Raw genomic sequence first — 20,940 nt, 5'->3', positions numbered from 1 at the left:
ATGACATAGAAGAATGTCACATAGAAACTTTAGAAATCTAAGTAAATTAAATGGATTAGTTAGAGTCTTACCAAAGTTATCTAACTTAGACTCAACAATTTGTAATGTCTGTCAATAAGGAAAACAAACAAAATCAACTCATAAATCAACTAATCAACTTCAAACAAATTTTATACTAGAACTATTACACTTAGACCTATTTGACTCCCATGGAATCAAATCAATAAATGAAAGTCTATACTGCCTGGTAATAATAAATGATTACTCTAGATTCATAGGGGTAAAATTCTTAAAAAAACAAAGATAAAACATTTGAAGTCTTTAGTAATTTTTGTAAACAAATTGAAAATGAAAAAGATAGAAAAAATTAAAAGAATCAAAAGTGATAATTGAGGTGAATTTAGAAATCACAACTTTAATCAATTCTGCCTTGAACATGGGTACATCACGAATTTTCATGCCCTAAAACACCCCAACAAAATAGAATAGTAGAAAGAAATAACAGAGCTATACTTGAAGCCTCTAGGACAATGCTAAATGAGTATAAACTACCAAGATATTTTTGGGCAGAAACTGTTAGCACAGCCTGCTATATACAAAATAGAACCACAATAAATAAAACTTATAATAAAACCTCATTTGAACTCTATTATAATAAACAACATAATATTAAATACTTTAAAATATTTGGATGCCTAGCCTACATACTAAACACAAGAGAACACTTAGGAAAGTTTACCTCAAAAGTAGAAAATGGAATCTTTGTAGACTACTCATTAAACAGTAGAGGTTACAGAGTATATAACAAAGTCACAGTAAGAATTAAAGAAACCTCAAATGTAAAATTTGAAAAGACCAACCAAAACTTAGAATAAACTCAGATTAAAACAACTAATTTTGTTCTAGGTCAAGGGGGAGCCAGTGAAAACCTAGGTCACGAATACAAAGAAGAAGAACAACCTCAAGTAAATGAACCTACTAGAATGTTAAGAGCTAACCCAAACCATCCAATTGACCAAATAATTAGTGACTCAGATCTAAGAGTTCAGACTAGATTATCCTTTAGAAATTTAAGTCAAATATCTTTGATCTCAAAAATTGAACCCAAAATGATAAAAGAATCCTTACTTGACCCAGACTGGATCATAGCCAAGCAGGAAGAACTAGCCCAGTTTGAAAAAAATGAAGTTTGGGACTTAGTACCACCACCTAACAATAAAAAGGTAATAGAAACAAAATGGGTATTTAGAAATAAAATAAGTGAAAATGAAAAAAATATTAGAAACAAGGCTAGACTAGTGGCTAAAGGGTTAGTCGAGTAGAAGGACTTGACTATGATGAAACATATGACCTAGTAGCTAGACTTGAGTCTATTAGAATGCTACTTAGCTGTGCAGCCCATAAAGGATTTAAAATTTATCAAATGGATGTTAACTCCATCTTTTTAAATGGGCTAATAAAAGGAGAAGTTTATGTAGGTCAACCACCTGAGTTTGAAAGTCTAGATCATTCTGACCATGTCTTTAAACTTAAGAAAGCTTTGTATGGCCTTAAACAAACACCTAGGGCCTGATATGAAAGGTTGACATCCTACCTAATTTTCAAAGGATTCAATAAAGGACAAATTGATCCAACTTTATTTGTAAAATTAATAAACCAAGATATCTTTATAGCCCAAGTATATGTTGATGACATAAACTTTGGTTCAACCAATTCAGAATTTTTACAATAATTTATAACCTTAATGGAACAAGATTTGAAATGAACTTAGTAGATAAACTAACTTACTTTTTAGGTTTACAAATTAAATAAACTAATGAAGAAAATTATGTTTACCAACAAAAGTATATTAAGGAATTACTTTAAAAATTTGGAATGGAAAACACCAAGGAAATAAAAACACCAATGGCAACTAACACAACCTTAAATAATGACCCAAATGGAAAACTCGTAAATCTAAAATACTATAGAAGTGCGATAGGTAATCTTCTCTACTTAACCGCAAGTCGACCTAATATTTTATTTGCGGTTAGTATATGTGCTAGATACTAAACATATGCTAAAGAATCCCACTTAACCAACATAAAAAGAATTTTTAGATATCTAAAAGGAACATCAAATGTAGGAATTTGGTATCCTAGAACACTCAACTTTGAACTCATAGGTTACTCTGACTCAGACTATGCTAGCTGCAAACTAGATTGTAAGAGTACAAGTGGTGGATGCCAGTTACTTGGACCATCACTTGTCAGCTGGTTTAGTAGAAAGCAACATTGTGTTGTCTTATCTACTACTGAGGTAGAATATATAGCAATAGGAGAATGTGTTGCACAATTGTTATGGATGATGCACAGTCTAAAAGATTTTAATCTAAACTTTACAAATACAAAAGTACTAATTGATAATGTTAGCTCAATTAATTTAACAAAAAAATCTGTGCATCATTCAAGAACCAAACGCATCGAAGTTAGACATCACTTTATTAGGGATCATGCCAGTAAAGTGATATTGAACTCAAGTACATTGAGTCCAAGTCAAACTTAGCTGACATATTCACCAAACCCCTCCTTGAAAGTGAATTTAGCAACTTACGTCAAAAATTAGGAATGTGTTTCATAGACTAGGACTAATATTTTCAAAATTACTTTCAAATAATTTGTAAATTCTAGGGTAAATTTTTTTCTCTCTTACATTTTTCTCAAAATTCCCTTATTTTTAGAATTTTTAAAATCAATTTTAGCATTAGTTTAGATCACATCCATAGAAAGCATGTTCCTATAGATTTAGGACTTGAACATCTCACAAACACATTAGGGCTACCTTATTTGTATATTGTCAAACCTAGAACGGGATGAGATGCATAGGCAGATTACTTGGACTTAAGATACTTATATCAGTGCATCAACATAAGTCTGGACGTTAAATACCAAATTTATAGTGATCAGGTTAAGTAATCTAGGTTAGTCAAACACTAACTGGATAAAAAGACTTAACCTGACTAACCAAGTGAACACTACTATCTTCTAATAGTTAGTTAGTAACTAATGGTTAGACAATTAAGAACAATTTATAGTTGATTAGATTAATTTGAAATAATGTCGGATTCAGGAGGAGGATATTTAAAAATGATGTTCAAATCTTTGCTTTGAATAGATATTTCTCAAAAACGCTTTTTTAAAAATATTTCTAAAAGATATTTTTCGAAACGACACCTATAATTTTCAAAGTTATATTTTGAAAATCATTCTTGACACATTTTGAAATATTCAATGTTTTGTAAAATTCTAATTGGTTTGAAAACTGACTACTTTAATTTTTGTAAACGGCTGTTAAACAAACTTGAAAAGTATTCCTTGAAAATTTTTGAAAAAGTTTCATTCTTACAAAACCTATTTCAAAATTTCCTTAATTTTTTTTTTGATTAAAGCATTTTCAAAATATTTTCTAAAACTTTCCTGTCCAAATTATTTTGAACAACTAGTACATGTTGAAAATTATTTCTTAATAGCTATTTGTGTAAAAGATTAAAATTCTTTAAAACTCCCCCGATATTTTTGAAATTTTTTCTACTAAAATGTCACTACTTTTTCAATTAGGTTGAACAAGTTTTAACAAGTTTTTTTTGTATTGTCTTATTTACTCTTTTTTTTTTTTATGAATGCCAAAGGAGAGGGTTAGGGGGATTCAGTTAGCAAGCAAAAGAAAAATCAGAACAACTTAAACCCTATAACAAAAGCTAATATTTTTTATGCTTACTTTGCATATTCTTTTCGTAACTTAACCCAGGTTGTCAATGCATCAGAAAGGGAGAGATTGTTGGTGCAATTTGCACTAATGATCTAACTCAGATTTTGATTAATGGCAAGTAAGTTAAGTTAGGTTCTGTTGTGATCTGACCACATGATTATGTATGCAGTATGAAGTCCAGATAGGACCTGATAAGAAATCCAACTAACTAAACGGGCCAACCAGATAGCTATACAAAGTCCAGATAGGTCGACAGGCTGACTGAATATCTGACGAGAAGTCCAGCTAGGTTAACAGGCCGACCGGATAGCTGGCATAAAGTCCAGACAGGTTGATGGGCTGACCAGATGTCTGGAAAGTTAGTAAGTTAAGGTAAGTCATTGGAGGAGAGTGACCTTGTGAAGACGCATCTCTGTAAAGGAGACAGTAGGCGTCATTCCAGGTTAGGTCCATTTCGGATCCCTAATTTGAGACCTTGACTAGTTCCTAGTCCTGCGAGGACAAGAACTAATTCATACTACTTATTATTATTGTGCTAACATTTATCTTGCAGGTTATTATATGATTTTTTAGGACAAAGGAGCAAAATTACCTTCGGGTGAATAGTATCCGAAGGCGCTTTCAAGCTTGATGGAAGGTGTTTTTTGTACTGTTCATAGAAGGTGCCTTCCATGGCTATGGAAGGCGCATTCCCAGTGTAAAATTTAACCTGTTCGACGATAAGCTCCAGCGAATTTTTGGAATAGATTTTTACTCATTAGAGGCGCCTTCTACGCTTATGGAAGGCACCTTCCACAACCTATATATGGCAGGCTCGACCAAGCAACCTTCAACAACTTCTACATGAGTTACTACACGCTTGTTTGAGGTTTTGACTGCTCCGGACTTCTGCTCCGACTCTGCTGTGAAGGTGCTATACCCGACGACTGCTCTGAGGAGTTTCAATCGAGGCTGGTAGACCGACATCTACATGAGTGCTCCCACTTTCAATCCCCAAAGTGTCGGTAAAAGTTAATTTGTGTAATTAATTACTGCAAAAGAACAAGTACAGGGTGTTGCACTTGTTCGAACTTTCCTTTGTATTTCGATCCCCTCTTCTGGAGGTACCAGAAGAGGCTTATAGTGAATTACCTATCGATAGGTCCACGGGACTTGGATTTTGGAGTAGGAGTCGTCGAAGACTCCAAACCAGGTAAAACCTTCCTTGTTTCTTTGTGTTCTTATTCCGCTTTAATTTTTGACTACGTACTTAATTTTCAAAAAGTTTTTAAGACACGTGATTCACTCCCCCCCCCTCTCACGTACACCTCGATCTAGCAGTTTGTAGTGAACTAAGAAAGAACTCAAGTGCTATTATGGGATTGCTGAGTGGAATGCTCAGCAAAGGAATAAGGAAGAGGGGGATGAAGGTGTAAGGTTTGTGTTTGCTTTGTGTTGTGTTCTTTTTATCTGTGGTTACACCCTCCTTTTATAGGAGCTTAGACTCATGACCAAGGGCAGAGCCAGGTGTATGCTTACCCAGGCTCTAGCCCAGGGGCCCAACTAGAGTTTATTTTAATTTTAACTATTCACTACATCAGTTTTTAATTCCCAACTCAAAAGAAAAGGCCTTTAGCCTAGGGGCCCACTCTCCATGGCAACCTTTAATAGACGATTAATGATCATTTATTATCATTCCTTGTCGAGCTTGAAACGTTGATGCATGTAGGTCTAACATTCAACGAGCGTAAGTTATGCTCACACACGAATCAACTTGGTTTAGTACAATTCAGATCTTGAATTTGCACCCCTACAGATCCACGTGTAAGAGAGTCTCTCCTTATGTTCATAATATCAATACTTGTGATACCTTATTATAAACCCTTCATGAAGCAAAACTCCCCATGTTGGACTAAACTTCCATGCATGAGGCCTTTCCATCTACCTCGAAGGCTCACGTGGTTGAGGAAGGAAAGGCGTTTTGGCTCGCGGGCAAGCCCCTTGTACCCCTTCGGCTCGCGAGCAAGCCCCTCACCGCCCGTCTGCTAGCGAGTGAGCCCCTCGTCGCCATGGGCTCACGAGCACAAGATCAGGGCTTAGCTTGAGGTGAGTAGGGAAATCATGGTAGAGGAGGGAGTAGAGAGCGAGATTGATGAGGGGGATATGAAGCCACTTGGAGCTTTTGGAGGCAAAGCCGAATTCAAAGTCATCAAAGAGAGACTTCCACTAGAGCTGCTTCATCGATTGTCGCTTCTCCTTTATGAAGTAGATCTCGTTGGGTAGGTGGTGGTGGACATGGAAGAGGCATGCAACTCTGGGATGGCAGTCTATTGGTAGACGAGGTGGCTTATGGAGTTGAGGCAGAGTTGTAGTGAAGGACGAATGGTTACTTTCCTTCCAATTTTGAGGGGATGAAAAAATGCCTCAAAATGGATTCACATATGATTTCATCAGTTGTTCATCCATTATTTAAAAAGATTAGCTAAACAAGAGAAAGAATGAATAATCCATCCTCTTTGTGAAGTACTTTCTTTTCCTCACTCATCCATTCATCCGAGTAAATAGTTCCTCAGAGCAATTTAAGCCTAGAATGGAGAGAGAGTCTAAATTCATTATATTAATGATTTTTTTTAAGTTAATCCATTAGTGTGATATGCTTTAATTAAAGGTCACTAGGACAGGCAGGCTCATTGTGCGCACGCTCCTCTCTGTTTCCCAATTCTCGGACTAGGAAAGGAAATTGGAGTGGGAGTGAGACTTCCTTCCTCTTTTGTCCTCTCGAATTGAATTGACAATGTTAGATTATATATTTATTTGTTTATAGCTTTTAGGGCAATTTGAACTTTTTCCTTTTTTTTTTATAGAGTTTAGGATTTCTTAACTTAACTATATAAGATCTTATAGTCTGTAAAAATATTAAGATCCAATAATATGGTTAGTTTTTTTCCTTCTCTTAATTTCTATATGGTATCAGAGCGGTTCTTCCTCTCTGACCTAATTTTTTCTACTGCCCCCTGTTATTGCTTCCTGTTGCTGCTGCCATCTCCTACTATTGCCATTAATTTCGGCGTCGACATCTATTTTTTGTCCTGCTGCTGTTGATTTCGGCGTTGATATCCATTTTCTGTCAATTTCGGCACCAACGTCCTGCCCTACTGATTTCAGCACCGACATCCTGTGCTATCAATTTTGGCGCCAACGCACTTTTCTACCTATTTCGATGCCGAAGTCCTATGTTGTCGATTTCAGCACTAATGTCCTTTTCTACTGATTTTAATACTGACGCCCTGTGCTATTGATTTCTATATTTGACATCCTTTTCTGCCTCAGATTCTTTGTGTAATCACGGATCATCCTGACATCAGTTTTTACGGATCATACAAATGTGTATCCTTACAGTTTGGTTATTCTGAGAATTATTCATTCTGTCATCATGTCTGATCATGCAGATGCTTCATGGAAATCTGATTCATATATGTTTGAGCAGTTTCAACAATTCCTTGCTTCACAATCCTCTACTATGTCAGCTTCCTCTCATATAGGTTTGTCATCGCCTGGTATTTCAGGTATATCTTCATCATTGTGGATTTTGGACTCTGGTGTCTCCCATCATATGTCATCCAATTTATCATCTTTTGTTTCTTTTTCTCCTAGTTCATCTATATCTATTGTGCCTACTGATGGTACTCCTATGTCATTAGTAGGTGTTGATCCAATTATTACATCTTATTTATCTCTTACTAATATTTATTATATTCTGAGTCTTACTTTAAATCTTATTTCTGTTAGTCAATTATGTGAGTTTGGATGTCTAGTCTCTTTTTCTTCATCCAATTGTTATGTTCAGGACCCGCAATCTTAGAGACTGATTGAGATAGGCCATAAGCAAGGAGGACTCTATGTTTTAGATCAACTCAAATTACCAGAAGTTGTAGCTTCGAGTGTGGATTTATCATCTTTTCATCTGAGTCATTCATCTTCTAATTTTTATTTGTGGCACTCTCACTTAGGTCATATTTCAGCGCCTTCTTTGGAGTTTTTAGCCTCTACAGGAGCATTAGGATCTTTAAAAAGTTCTGATATTTCTTATTGTAGTGGTTGTAAACTGGCCAAATTTTCTACCTTACCATTTTTTAAAAGTCTTTCTTTTTCTTCTGCTCCATTTGATCTTATCTATTCTGATGTGTGGGGACCCTCTCTTATTCCTACAAAAGGGGGGGGGGGGTCAAGGTATTATGTTTTATTTATTGATGATTGTACTTGTTACTCTTGGGTCTATCTTATAAAACACAAGTCTGATTATCTTGCAATTTTCAATAACTTTAGAGCTCTTGTGAAAACTCAACATTCTAGTGTTATAAAGTATTTTCGTTGTAATTTGGAGGGTGAATACATTTCGAATCAATTTTCATATTTACTTATTTCTGATGGTACTATTAATCAAATCTCATGTACATATACTCCTGAACAAAATGGCGTGGCTGAACGGAAACATAGACATCTTGTTGAAATAACCCGTTCATTTTTATTGTCTATCAGTGTTCCTAATACCTTTTAGGGGGAAGCAATCCTTACTGCTGCTCATGTCATTAATAGAATTCCAACCTCACACAATTCAGGTTTGTCACCTTTTGAAAAATTGTATGGGTATGCTCTTGTCTATTCTTCTTTGCTTGTTTTTGGTTCTACTTGCTTTGTCCTTCATCCACATGCAGAGCATAATAAGTTAGCCTCTCGGTCTGCTCTTTGTGTCTTTCTGGGTTATGGTGTTAGTAAAAAGGATATTATTGTTTTGATCCCATTAGTCAAAAATTGTATGTCTCTCGTCATGTTGTGTTTCTTGAGTATATTACATTCTTTTCTATTCTAGCTAGTTCGCATAATATGACAAAGTCATATCTGCTTTGCATTGATCCTTTCAATACTGATACTGAGAAAGATTCACCCACAAATCCTACTGTAGTTCAACTGAATCTGGTACTTTGGTTCTCGAGATATTCACTCCACATGTTCCTTCTTCTACCACTACCTAATTATCTCCTGAGGTTGCGGATGATCCTTCTCTCTACCGTCGTCAATCCACTCGTGTTTGTAAGTCTACTAAACTACCAGATTTTTTTACTCTTGTTATTCTCGTTCTTTTGCTTCATTTGTTGCATCTATTCATTGTCTTCTGAGCCTGAATCCTATAGAGAAGTTGTTTGTAATCCACTTTGGCAGAGTGCTATGGCTAAGGAACTAACTTCTTTACATCAGAGTCATACATGGGATTTGGTTCCATTGCCACCAAGAAAATATACTATTGGTTCTCGTTTGGTATATAAGATCAAAATTAAATTTGATGGATCTATCGAACGATACAAAGCTTGTCTTGTTACTAAAGGTTATTCTCAGGAGTATGACATGAATTATGAAGAAACATTTACTCCTATTGTAAAAATGATAACTATTCATACTCTGATTATTGTTACTTCTGTTTGTCAATAGAGAATATCCCAGATGGATGTCAAGAATGCATTTCTAAATGGTGATCTTCATGAAGAAGTTTATATGACACATTCTCCTAGTATTTCACATAAACCTAGTGAAGTTTGTAGGTTTCGTAAAGCGCTTTATGGTCTCAAACAAGCACCTCATGCTTGGGTTGAGAAGTTCTCAACAGTGATTACTTTGTTTGGTTTTTATCCTAGTAATCATAATTCAGCATTGTTTGTCAGATGTACGAGTGCAGGTCGTATTCTTTTATCATTATATTTTGATGATATGATTATTACTGGTGATGATTCTGATGGAATTGCTTCCTTGAAGTTTGAGTTGGCTCATTATTTTGTTATGAAAAACTTGGGTATACTACGTCACTTTCTGGACATTGAGGTCGCCTATTCCCCGAAAGGTTATCTTTTATCTCAGTCAAAGTATATATATAATCTGTTTAAGCTGCTCGTCTTACTGATAATAGAGTTGTCGATACTAATGCTTAATATTCTCCATCTGATGGCTCACCTTTGTTAGATTCTAGTTTGTACAAAACTATTGTTGGAAGCTTGGTTTATTTCACCGTGACTCGTCCAGATATTGCGTATAATGTTAATGTGGTTAGTCAATTTCTCGTTGCACCAACTATAGTTCATTGGACCGTTGTTCTTCATATTCTCAAGTATCTTTAGGTTACTCAATTTCAAAGTCTTTTATTTACTTCTACTTCATCTCTTGAGCTGTGTGCATACTCTGATACGGATTGGGTTGGTGATTCTACGGATCGCAAATCTACCACTAGCTTCTGCATTTCTCTTGGTGATTCCCGCATTTCTTGGAAGAGTAAAAAACAAAATGTTATTTCTAGATCTTCCATATAGAAGCTGAGTATCGTGTCATGGTCTCAACTACTTGTGAGATAGTTTGGTTGTGTTGGTTGCTTGCGGATATGAGTGTCTCTCTTCATCAACCTACTTCGTTATATTGTGATAATCAGAGTGCTATTCAAATTACACACAATTCAGTTTTTCATGAGCGGACGAAATATATTGAAATTGATAGTCACATTACTCGTCACCATCTTCAGATTGACACTATCACATTACCTTTTGTTCCTTCAAAGTTACAGATTGCTGATATGTTTACCAAGGCACATTCCGCTTCACATTTTCTTTTCTTATCTAACAAACTCTCAATGCTTCTAGCTATAGTATTGTGAGTTTCAGGGGGATGTTAGATTATATATTTATTTGTTTATAGCTTTTAGGACAATTTAGACTTTTTCCTTTTTTATAGAGTTTAAGGTTTCTTAACTTAACTATATAATACCTTACACTATCAATTTTAAGATTCAATAATATGATTATTTTTTTTCGTAATTTCTACATAATTCATAGATGATTTCATCAATTATTCATCTATTATTTAAAAAGATTAGGTAAATAAGAAAAAGAATGAATAATCCATCCTCTTTGTGAAGTACTTACTTTTCCTCACTCATCCATTCATCCGAGTAAATAGTTTAATAGAGCAATTTAAGCCTAGAATGGAGAGAGAGTCTGAATTCATTATATTAATGATTTTTTTTTAGTTAATCCAATATAAATTAACTTTATTGTTGTAAAATCTTCTAAAATGTTACTATTCTTCTATTCATATATATTTAAGCCAATTAAATATAATAATCACACCAATCAAATGGTGCATCAATCTTTTTTTGATCGAGTTTCCACTAGATGTCTAGTTAATTAGACGGTGATAATTTTATTATAATAAAATAAGAGGTCATTTTTTGATAAATATATGCCCTTAGAAAATAAAAACTCTTCTCACCCTTTAATCACTTGGCGGTCGATTATAAGTTGAACCCGTAATTTATCTCTCTTCAGATAATTTGAGGATGGACTGTGAGGAACACTTAGGATGAGCATAATCACCTTTTTACTATAATCTTTACTATCCTAGTTAGAGTTCTATATGATTTTTTTTACCATCTCTAATATGTCATCTCAATGTCACATAAAAATATAAAAATATATCACTTTCTTCATCATAAGACTCTATATTATCAACTTTTATACATCATTAATTATTAGTCTCGCCTATATTATTAATTTTGAGATAAAATAGTAAATTTGAAATTTCACTATTCTTAAATTATAAATTTCAAACCTTATATCCATAATGATTACAGCTTGTTTCTTTAACTTTATCATTTCACAAATCTATATAAAAACCTCTCAGCGGAGATGTCAAGCATAGGAGAAGAAAACACAGCTCCTTAATTTTATTAAAAAAAACTAATATTTAATTCTTACGACACCTCTTAGAGCTCTATGTGATTTTTTTTTATCCAATATATCACCTCAAATATGTATCAAAAAATAAAAAAACCTATCACTCTCCGCAATTAAAAAATTTCCCTATGGCTCTTCAGTGAACCTATATTATCAACTTTGTATTCAACATTAATTATTTACCCCACCTATATTATTAATTTTGGGATGAAAAAAATTTCACTACCACTAGTAAATTACAAACATCAAATTTTTGTCAGCATTTTCATTTCTCTTTAAAAACCTCCTTAGAGCATACCAGCCTATATAAAATCAGTTACTATCCTAAATTTTATATATTTTTTTTTCAAAAAAACCATTTATATCATATTCAATGTTTCTCCAATTATAAAGAATGGAACTCTTTACTCTAAAAATAAAATAATATTTATCTTCAATCTCTTTTCTTATTTTTCAATCTCCCCCATTAAATTTTCTTCTAAATTTTCTTCTATGACAAATATAATAATACTGAAAATAGAACAAGAAGAATTTCATAACTGTATGATTTACCTAATTTTAATGATATTATTAAAAAAACTTAGTATGAATGCTTATACACTAATTAATCCATGCAAACCGTGCCGTCTCGCGTTCTCCGACAGACAAGCCGACCGCCGTATCTATGCATGCACGTCGGCGCGTGTCTCAGATTCCGATCTCCACGATCTATTCCCATCCGCTTACTTGGTGAGTCACCACACCTCCCACGTGGCGGAGTTTGGCGTTCCCCAAGTCATGCATGGACACGCGTCGGCCATGCGCACGTCGAACGCGAGGGCAATTTAACCGTCCGTGCGTGCGTGCGTGCAGGGTGGGCGACGAGACAACTAACAGCTCCTGCATGGCGGTAGCACAAGTGCCCAACCACAACCCCAAAGGCCTGGGTGGGCGATCGTCGTGGCTCGTGTGCCACCGCGTCCCTACATCACCATCATCATCGATCGATCCACCTGCACGCCCTGCTCTTATATATGCACACACGAGGTGACCATGAACGTACCGCATAGAAGTAGATAGAGAGAGGCTATATGAGGCACACACCGCATGGTACGACCGCCGTTGAAAGGTAGAGAACATTTGGCCGTGCCACGCTGTGTGCATCTGATGCAGTCTCTCCCTCTCATCATTCACCAGCTACCTGAAATCAGCCTTAATTATATATGATCTTGAGGAATTCTTCTTCAATTCTTCCACATATCCAACTTCACTTAACTATAGATATTTCTACTAGTACATCTTTAGCTATATAATTTATTTTTTTTCTTCCATTTTGCACCTCATGTATATACTGAACTCTATAGATATATATGTTTTTATAAAGTAAAGTGCAGGATCTGTATATACAGAGGGAGATCGAGTTCTACATAATATTTGATATGGGGATTTATCAGGGCCTCCCGCATACACGAGACAAGTCGAGTAAGAGTTAACAAAGGGCCATGTCAATTCTAGATTCCGCATACATCTATTATACCCCGGTGCTCTGATGTCCTCTGGCCCAAAGCTCAAAACTATAGTAGGCCAGCCCTACCTCCCCTAATAGATAATTAATGCATCATAAATACATGTGAATGTGAAAAGTCAGAATAAAAGAGGATATTTCATCTTTAATTAATAAAATTAATACAACATTGAAGTAATCAAATGAGATACTTCTTATTTTATTTGTAATTAATATCTCATCCAAACAGGGAGGAAGAAGATCCATCTACAGCAGTATAAAAAAGGTTTCTTCATCACAAAAGTAGGGAGAGGGTTCACCTCCATCTCTAAAGTCTCTATTATTTCAATTCCTTTTCTTACAATTGCTTCTGATTTAAACATTGGAGTGCAAATGCCGAGTCATTTCCCGATTTCTTTATATGTAAATATTCCTAAGAGTGTATTTGGTTGGAGGTTATTTTTGATAATCTTGATTATCCATCTAAGTTATCAATGAAAATCTTATTTGGTTTAGTTAATTGATGATTTCTAAATAATATTTCATGTCCGACACGTCAGCAAAACAGACATGTAATCCAGAAAATTTTGAAAAACTGAGATTTTTCTTGATTTCGAAATTAATAAATTTTTTTACCCAAAATAACATCAAATAAAAGAAAAATGTAAAAAAATAAAAAATATAAAAATTAAAATAAAATTTTTTTTAAAAAATAAAAAAATGTAAAAAAAACATAAATTTTTTTTAAAAAAATAAAAAAATAGGAAAAACGTAAAAAAAATTTAAAAATGATTTAAAAATGGGGGAAAAAATTAAAAACATAAAAAATAGAAAAAAAATAAAAAAAATTTTAAAAACATAAAAAATAATAAAAAACGCAAAAAATAAAAAAATATATATATAAAAATAAAAAAATAAAAAAAATGTAAAAATTTAAAAAAATGAAAAATGAAAAAAAAATAAAAAAATAAAAGAAATAAAAAAATAAAAAAAACATAAAAATAAAAAAATATGAAAAAGAAAAATAAAAAAAACGTAGAGTTTAAAAGATATATATGGTTGCTTTTGTAACTAAGGGTAATATAGTAAAATATTAAATTAGATTATTCATTAAAACCTTCAAACAAATAAATTTTTGTTGTATTATTTAGGTTGAACCAAATAACATTTGATGATATTTTATTTCACATAATCTTGGTTATGTGATTACTTGATAATCACATAATTAAGATTATATTTGATAACTTGAACTAAATGTACTCTAAAAGTTATGATCCCTCCTCTTCTTGTCAATGGTGGTCAAAATTTGAATCAATTAATCAGTGAGTCAAATTTGATGATCTTAAAACAAGATCAATATTCTAGAAAAAATGATTAATACATAATTAAGAAACAGATAAAGCAAATATATATAGCTAGAGATTTAGCAAAGAAGTATTATTAATTTATTATACTTTCCGGTTTTCGAAATTAATTATATAATAATAATAATAATATGGGATACATATCTTAATTACTTAATGACATTAGATGCATTTATAATTAAGATGCTGCAACTTATCTCTTCTTATGTACAAGTTATAAAATAGAAATTAAAATATTATTTCTACAAATTAAACAGGATCCGTTGTAGTCTAGTTGGTTAGGATATTCGGCTCTCACCCGAAAGACCCGGGTTCAAGTCCCGGCAACGGAATTATTGGTTTTTTTTTTTTTTTTGCTCCTTTGAAGAACATTGGATCCTTCTTCTCTGCAGTCCATCCCTGAAACTGTGGTCGTCTGGACAGACACGAAACTATCAATTCCTTAGCTTCAGGGACAGCATTAATTAATTGCCTCTGCAAAACCTTCGTATGCTTGAAGCAAACTCTAATCTGAGCAAGCAAGCATCCACTCTTTACTCCAAAGCAACAACGACGACTCGCATCATATTTATATCGATCCACTCTCCATTTTCATTGTTCATCCAACAATGTCCATGGCCACCTCCATCACCGCCAACCTCGCCCTTTTCCTGCTCTGCATCAACCTCATAAATATTATGAGCTCCGCCCTTCCCCCCGACTTCTCCATCCTCGGCTATTCCGACGAAGACTTGACCTCCCCTGACAAGCTCATCCACCTCTTCGAGCTGTGGATGTCCAAGCACAGCAAATCGTACTCCTCTCTGGAGGAGAAGCTGATGAGGCTCGAGCTCTTCGAGGACAACCTGAAGCACATCGACGAGACTAACAGGAAGCAAAGAAGCTACTGGCTCGGGCTCAATGCGTTTGCCGACATGAGCCAGGATGAGTTCAAGGCGAAGTATCTCGGACTGAATCAAATCGGTGTGCCAAGAAGCAGAGGTTCAAGCTCTGTCTTTCGGTACGAGAACGCCGGCGACTTGCCCAAGTCCGTCGACTGGAGGAAGAAAGGTGCAGTGACCCGTGTTAAGGACCAAGGCCAATGCGGTAAGAGCTAGGCATTAATTTAATTTGATTGTTGTTCTCGAATGCAAGCAATCGCCATTGTTAATTAATTTAATTTGCAGGAAGCTGCTGGGCTTTCTCCACTGTGGCTGCTGTGGAAGGCATAAACCAGATAGTCACCGGGAACTTAACATCTCTCTCTGAGCAAGAATTGATCGACTGTAGCAGTGAAAACAATGGATGCAATGGAGGACTCATGGACTATGCCTTCTCCTACATCGCGTCGACCAAGGGACTGCACGCCGAAGAGGACTACCCTTACCTGATGGAAGAAGGCACTTGTGAGCAAAAGAAGGCTGATCTGGAGGTGGTCACCATCAGTGGCTACGAGGATGTGCCGGAGAACAGCGAAGAGAGCCTGATGAAGGCGCTGGCGCACCAACCTGTGAGCGTCGCCATTGAAGCTTCGGGCAGAGACTTCCAGTTCTACAGTGGGGTGAGATCGACCTTCGACTCTGATTCCTTTGAATTAAGCATTATTAGTATTTTCAATCAAGATATCTTCATGATTTTTTTGTATTTTCAACAATTAGTATATATGATCTAGGATGAATTTGCAGGGAGTGTATGATGGGCACTGTGGGAGTGAGCTCGATCATGGGGTGGCGGCGGTAGGGTATGGGTCGTCGAAGGGGCAAGACTACATCGTCGTGAAGAACTCGTGGGGTTCGCGGTGGGGAGAAAAGGGTTACATAAGAATGAAGAGGAACACCGGAAGAATTGAAGGCCTGTGTGGGATCAACAAAATGGCTTCTTATCCAACTAAAGATCAATGAGAGATTGATCGACAATTTCATTTATCAATCAGTTACCGTCTCTTTGTGATGATAATCAGGAGGATTAATCTTGTTTACTGATTCAGAAATAAACATCTGTTGAAGCGATTTGTTTTATCAGTATGCTTGTTGTTTGTAGCTCGAGCAGATTGCATTATATATATGCCTATGTGTTAAAGAGCCGACTGTGAATGATCTGAGCTAAAACTACAAGCCTAGCAGTTAGATGAAGGAAATGGCTATTGGAGTAATAAAGTTTAAAAGGTAAAAATTAAAAGGTCACCCCACATTTAATAAATTCGTTGAACAAGTGTTTCTTTTTGTAAAAATCGGATGTCCTATCAAGTATTTTTTTAATTTTTAGTATTATTGTCCGAGCTATGATCAAATGTTACAACATTAGTAGATAATTGGTGGCAAAAAAATGAATACGCCCTCACAATAGTAGTAGATAATGTAATATATAATAGTTACAAAATAATTGCTACAATATTATATCTTACTTTTAACATTATTGTAGCAATTATTTTTATAGTTGTTACAAGTATTGTAGTAATTACTTTGATTTTAATCAATTTGAAGTGATTTTAATAAAGTTTAAATAATTTTGATCAAGTTGGTAAATAATATTTTGATATACTAATATTTAGGATTTTAAATTTAAGATTCAAAGATTTAGGATTTAAAGTTTAATATTTAGGGTTAAATTACAATAGTGCTACCTTTAAAGTGATTTTGATAAATTTAGAATGATTTTGATCATGTAGAAAATAATCAAATCATTCCTTTTTTTAGAGAATCAAATCATAGGTGAAAAGGATATAATCAATTAGATTGACTTGTTTGAGAATAATTTATTTTTGGTAGAATGATTTTTTCTTTCTCTAATTATTCTTTTCGCTCTTTATAAACAAACATGTGTGAGTCTTCTTCTCCGAAGGTATTCACGATGCCCACGAATTCTTCCACTATCGTTGTCTCTTCTTTTTCTGCAATGGGATCAATCAATAAATATAATTATTTGAGGTAGAGGAAGTTGGGCTATCTTACAGGTGATTTTTCTTAGCCCCCATCAAGCGATGCATCACACCAGATTTAGCTAGCTGAGAATTCAATTTGCTTGCCTGGCTAATTAATTCCATGGAACCCAACATTAGTCATCGTTATCTCTAGTTCAAGATGGCTAAGGAGGTGTGTGACGCGACTCAAAAGATATATTATGATCTTGACAATACTTCTTAGATTTTTGAGCTACAATCAAAGCTAGAAGATTTAAAACAAAGTTCAAATTTTGTGGCGTAGTACTTCTCTAATCTTCAAGATCATTGGCAAGAATTTGATATATTCTTTAAAGAAGATTTAGCATGCACTAACTGTAGTGTCAAAATTTACTGTAATATTGAAAAGGAACGTGTGTTTGATTTTTTTTTTTTTGTCAGTCTTAATAGTAATTTGGATGAGGTACACGGCACATAGTAATTTTTTTGTCAGTTTGTTCCCGAGTTGCCGACTTTCCGAACCAAATGGTAAACGACGGTACCAACACAACCGGAGCTCGGCAAGTTTAAGAGCGATCCGGCCTATCTTCATGCAGCCAATCGGCTGGTCGGCCAACGCTACCATATCGATAAGCTGCTCCTTCTAGGAGTGCTGTATATATTTGGCTTGTCGCCCGTCGAAGCCGACCTGCCTTGCAACATGAGTAAGCATTCTTATCGTCCTCTTTCCTTTGTGCTAACTGATTTATTCTTTGTTTCTGTAGCTGAAATCATGTGGCGTGCCAAGGCTACCGAGCGGCTAAAGTTGAGAGCTGCTGAGATTGAGGCGGCGAAGAATAAGGAGGTCGCCGAACGGGGATTGGTCCTGGCTGGCCCAGCAGCTGGAGGGGGTGAGGGGACTCAGATTGTCCCCGAAGCCGTAACCGCCTCTGTCTCTCTAGACGAGGCTGGGGGCGATATCGCATCCTCTGCTCAAGCCGAGGTAGAGGGCCGCTCGGCGGATGAGGCTCCTCTAGCGACTCGGAAACGCAGACGGCAAGAGCAAGCCTCTCAGCCAACCCCCTCCGATGAGCAGCGTTCTGACCGGGGTGATGATGCTCCCGTGATCTCCGGGGCGGTTTCCACAGAGAGCACCCCTACGCCGCTCGGCTCCCCCCGGGCTGCCTCCGAGGTATCTCCTGTTAGTCTTCCTCGGACCCTGCATCGCCTAAGACGATTGGGCGACCGTCCTTCCACGATTGGCGAGCCATCTGGCACAGCAACCACGCCCCAAGATGATCCGAGCGGCCCGCGGTTGATTAAAACTGTTCTGCGATTTCCGTCGGAGGAATATTTATTGGTTGCCGATCGGCCAACGGTTCCCGAACAGCAAATCACTCTCACAGGTCCTCTGGCCAAAGCTTGGGAGGACGCTCGGCTTCGCATCGCTCTTATGACCCTCGGCCAACTAGGAGACAGCAATTTGCAGCAGACGACTGGGGTATATCCTTTGTCTTGTCGACCAATTTGGTTTAGCTTCTAACTTGATCACATCCGTTCACAGAACTGGGTGGAGCAGATCGCCATCAGCAACCGCTTGGCCAAGTTGGAGGACGAGCTGAAAAAGCTCAAAGCCTCGAATGAAAGCAGAGGACAATCCACGGCTGCTTTGGAGAAGGCCAAGAAGCTCTTGGAAGTCGAGCGGAATAGATCCTCTGACTTGGCAGGTGAAGTGACTCGGCTCAACGCTCTGGTCAAGCAGTGCGATAAAGAAATAAAGCTCGCGACCAACCGGAAGCTTAAGTCCATCGACGATATGGACTTGATGAAGGTGGAAAACCGAGGGTTGGAACAGCGCGTGAAGGACTTGGACGCCTTGCTGGCCATTGAATGGGAGAGCCGCTCGACTGACCAGGCAAAATCTGAAGGGGCTTTGAAAGATCTTCAGGCTGCCCTTGATGTTGGTTGCTACTCGGAAAACCTAGAGGTTCCACTGTACAAAAATTTTGTACAAAGGTCTGAACCTTTTCCTAGCTACCATGTGTTATTTTAAATTAAATTTTGGATCGCCTGCGGAACTTAAGACGTTTGTGTTGGTGCAACCTTAGGTCAAGGTTGACCTGGTTGACCCGACTCGAGTTGACGTGACTCGAGTTGTATTTTGATGTTTGACTTGGGAAGATTGTCGGTGCAACCTTAGGTCAAGGTTGACCTAGTTGTGTTGCATGTTGATGTTTGACACTCGTGAGAGAGTTCTATTCTTGATGTGGGACAAGAATAGATGTTTGGGAGATTATTGGTGCAACCGTAGGTCAAGGTTGACCTGGTTGACCTGATTCGGGAAAAGTCCAAGTATGAAGACTTGGCACGGAAAAGTCCAAGCAGGGACTTGGCACGGAAAAGTCCAAGCAGGGAGCTTGGCACTGGAAAAGTCCAAGCAGGGAGCTTGGCACTGGAAAAGTCCAAGTATGGAGACTTGGCACTGGAAAAGTCCAAGCAGGGAGCTTGGCACGTGAAAAGTCCAAGTATGGAGACTTGGCACGGGAAAGTCCAAACAGGGAGTTTGGCACGGGGAAAGTCCAAACAGGGAGTTTGGAACGGTGAAAATCCTAGTGAGTGAAGCTAGGTGAAGGTGAAAGTCCTGGTGAGTGAAGCCAGGCATTCGGGAAAATCCTGGTGAGTGAAGCCAGGTGAAAATCCTAGTGAGTGAAGCTAGGTGAATGGGAAAGTCCTAACTGGGATGTTAGGCAGTGTGGAAAGTCCTGGTGAGTGAAGCCAGGCAGTGGGAAAGTCCTGGTGAGTGAAGCGAGGAGAAAGTCCTAGTGAGGATGTTAGGCGTGGAAATCTGGTGAGTGAAGTCGGTGAAAGTCCCGGTGAGTGAAGCCAGGGAAAGATGGATCGGGGATGATCGGACTTCGGTGTTGGAAAGTCCAAGTAGGTCAAAGGGATTGACCGGATACTTGGTAGGGAGTTCTAGCAGGTCAAGGGAGTGACCGGATGCTAGGGATGAAGTACCAATAGGTCAAGGTTGACCGGATATTGGTTTGAAGTCTTGGGACTTGGTTTGGGCAAAATAGCTCGGATCGGTCACCGACCGATCCGGTGATACTGTTTTCTCGATCGGTCGATGACCGATCGATCAAGCTCTGTTGATTCTTGTCGATCGGTGTGACCGATCGAGCAACAGAGGCGAAAAGAAGGCGGCTGATCGGTCCACAGACCGGTCCCGGTCTGGGGACCGATCAGAGACGATGTCGCGAAGCACGGCGGAGTGGGATCGGTGCGTGGACCGATCAGGTCTGATCGGTCCACGCATCGATCGAGTACGACCGATCGGTCGGGGACCGATCAAGACAGTCCCTGATCGGTCCGTAGACCGATCGAGTTCTAGCCGTTGCGACGCAACGGCTAGTTTCTTTTTCTCCTTCGCGGTATAAAGGGGCTGAGGGCTTCTACAGGGCGGCTTCTTCCTTTCTTCTTGAGCTTCGCTCTTCGACTACTGAGCTGCTGGTGTGCTCTTGAGCTTTGAGCTCTGCGTGAGTTTCCTGCTGGTGTTCTAGCTGATTTGGATCCAGAAGCTGCTGCTTCATCAAGGTTCCAGTCGACAACAAGAGGCAAGCAAGTGTTTTACAATTTCTATTGTTCTTGTTTGTTGTCTCTATTGTTGTACTCCTTTGTTTGCTGTTGCGAAAGATTGTGGTGAGGTTTCTCCACCCACAAGGAGTATATTATTAGCCG

The 20,940-nt window shown here is 37.3% G+C and overlaps 1 protein-coding gene and 1 non-coding gene across 2 annotated transcripts; both read left to right on the top strand.

Moving 5' to 3' along the window:
• The first annotated feature begins 14,604 nt into the window (after positions 1-14,604).
• On the top strand, positions 14,605-14,677 carry TRNAE-CUC. The gene has a single exon. It is a non-coding gene; the product is annotated as a tRNA-Glu (tRNA).
• A 202-nt stretch (positions 14,678-14,879) lies between these two features.
• LOC122030823 (cysteine protease XCP1-like) lies at positions 14,880-16,405 on the top strand. Its single transcript, XM_042589867.1, has 3 exons — positions 14,880-15,431; positions 15,512-15,885; positions 16,010-16,405. The coding sequence occupies exons 1-3, from the start codon at positions 14,954-14,956 to the stop codon at positions 16,223-16,225; spliced, it is 1,068 nt and encodes a 355-aa protein (XP_042445801.1). The 5' UTR covers positions 14,880-14,953; the 3' UTR covers positions 16,226-16,405.
• Positions 16,406-20,940: the final 4,535 nt, after the last annotated feature.

This window comes from Zingiber officinale, chromosome 11A, assembly GCF_018446385.1.
Source record: "Zingiber officinale cultivar Zhangliang chromosome 11A, Zo_v1.1, whole genome shotgun sequence".
NCBI classification, from domain to species: Eukaryota; Viridiplantae; Streptophyta; class Magnoliopsida; order Zingiberales; family Zingiberaceae; genus Zingiber; species Zingiber officinale.
The sequence above is the reverse complement of the archived record's forward strand: the minus strand, read 5'-3'. Positions and strand labels throughout refer to the sequence as shown.

Excerpts from the sequence above, each read along its gene's own strand:
- LOC122030823 (XM_042589867.1), top strand. The coding sequence starts at position 14,954 with ATGTCCATGGCCACCTCCATCACCGCCAACCTCGCCCTTTTCCTGCTC. Across the intron at positions 15,432-15,511 it reads TAAGGACCAAGGCCAATGCG|GAAGCTGCTGGGCTTTCTCC; the intron begins GTAAGAGCTAGG and ends TTTAATTTGCAG. Across the intron at positions 15,886-16,009 it reads ACTTCCAGTTCTACAGTGGG|GGAGTGTATGATGGGCACTG; the intron begins GTGAGATCGACC and ends ATGAATTTGCAG.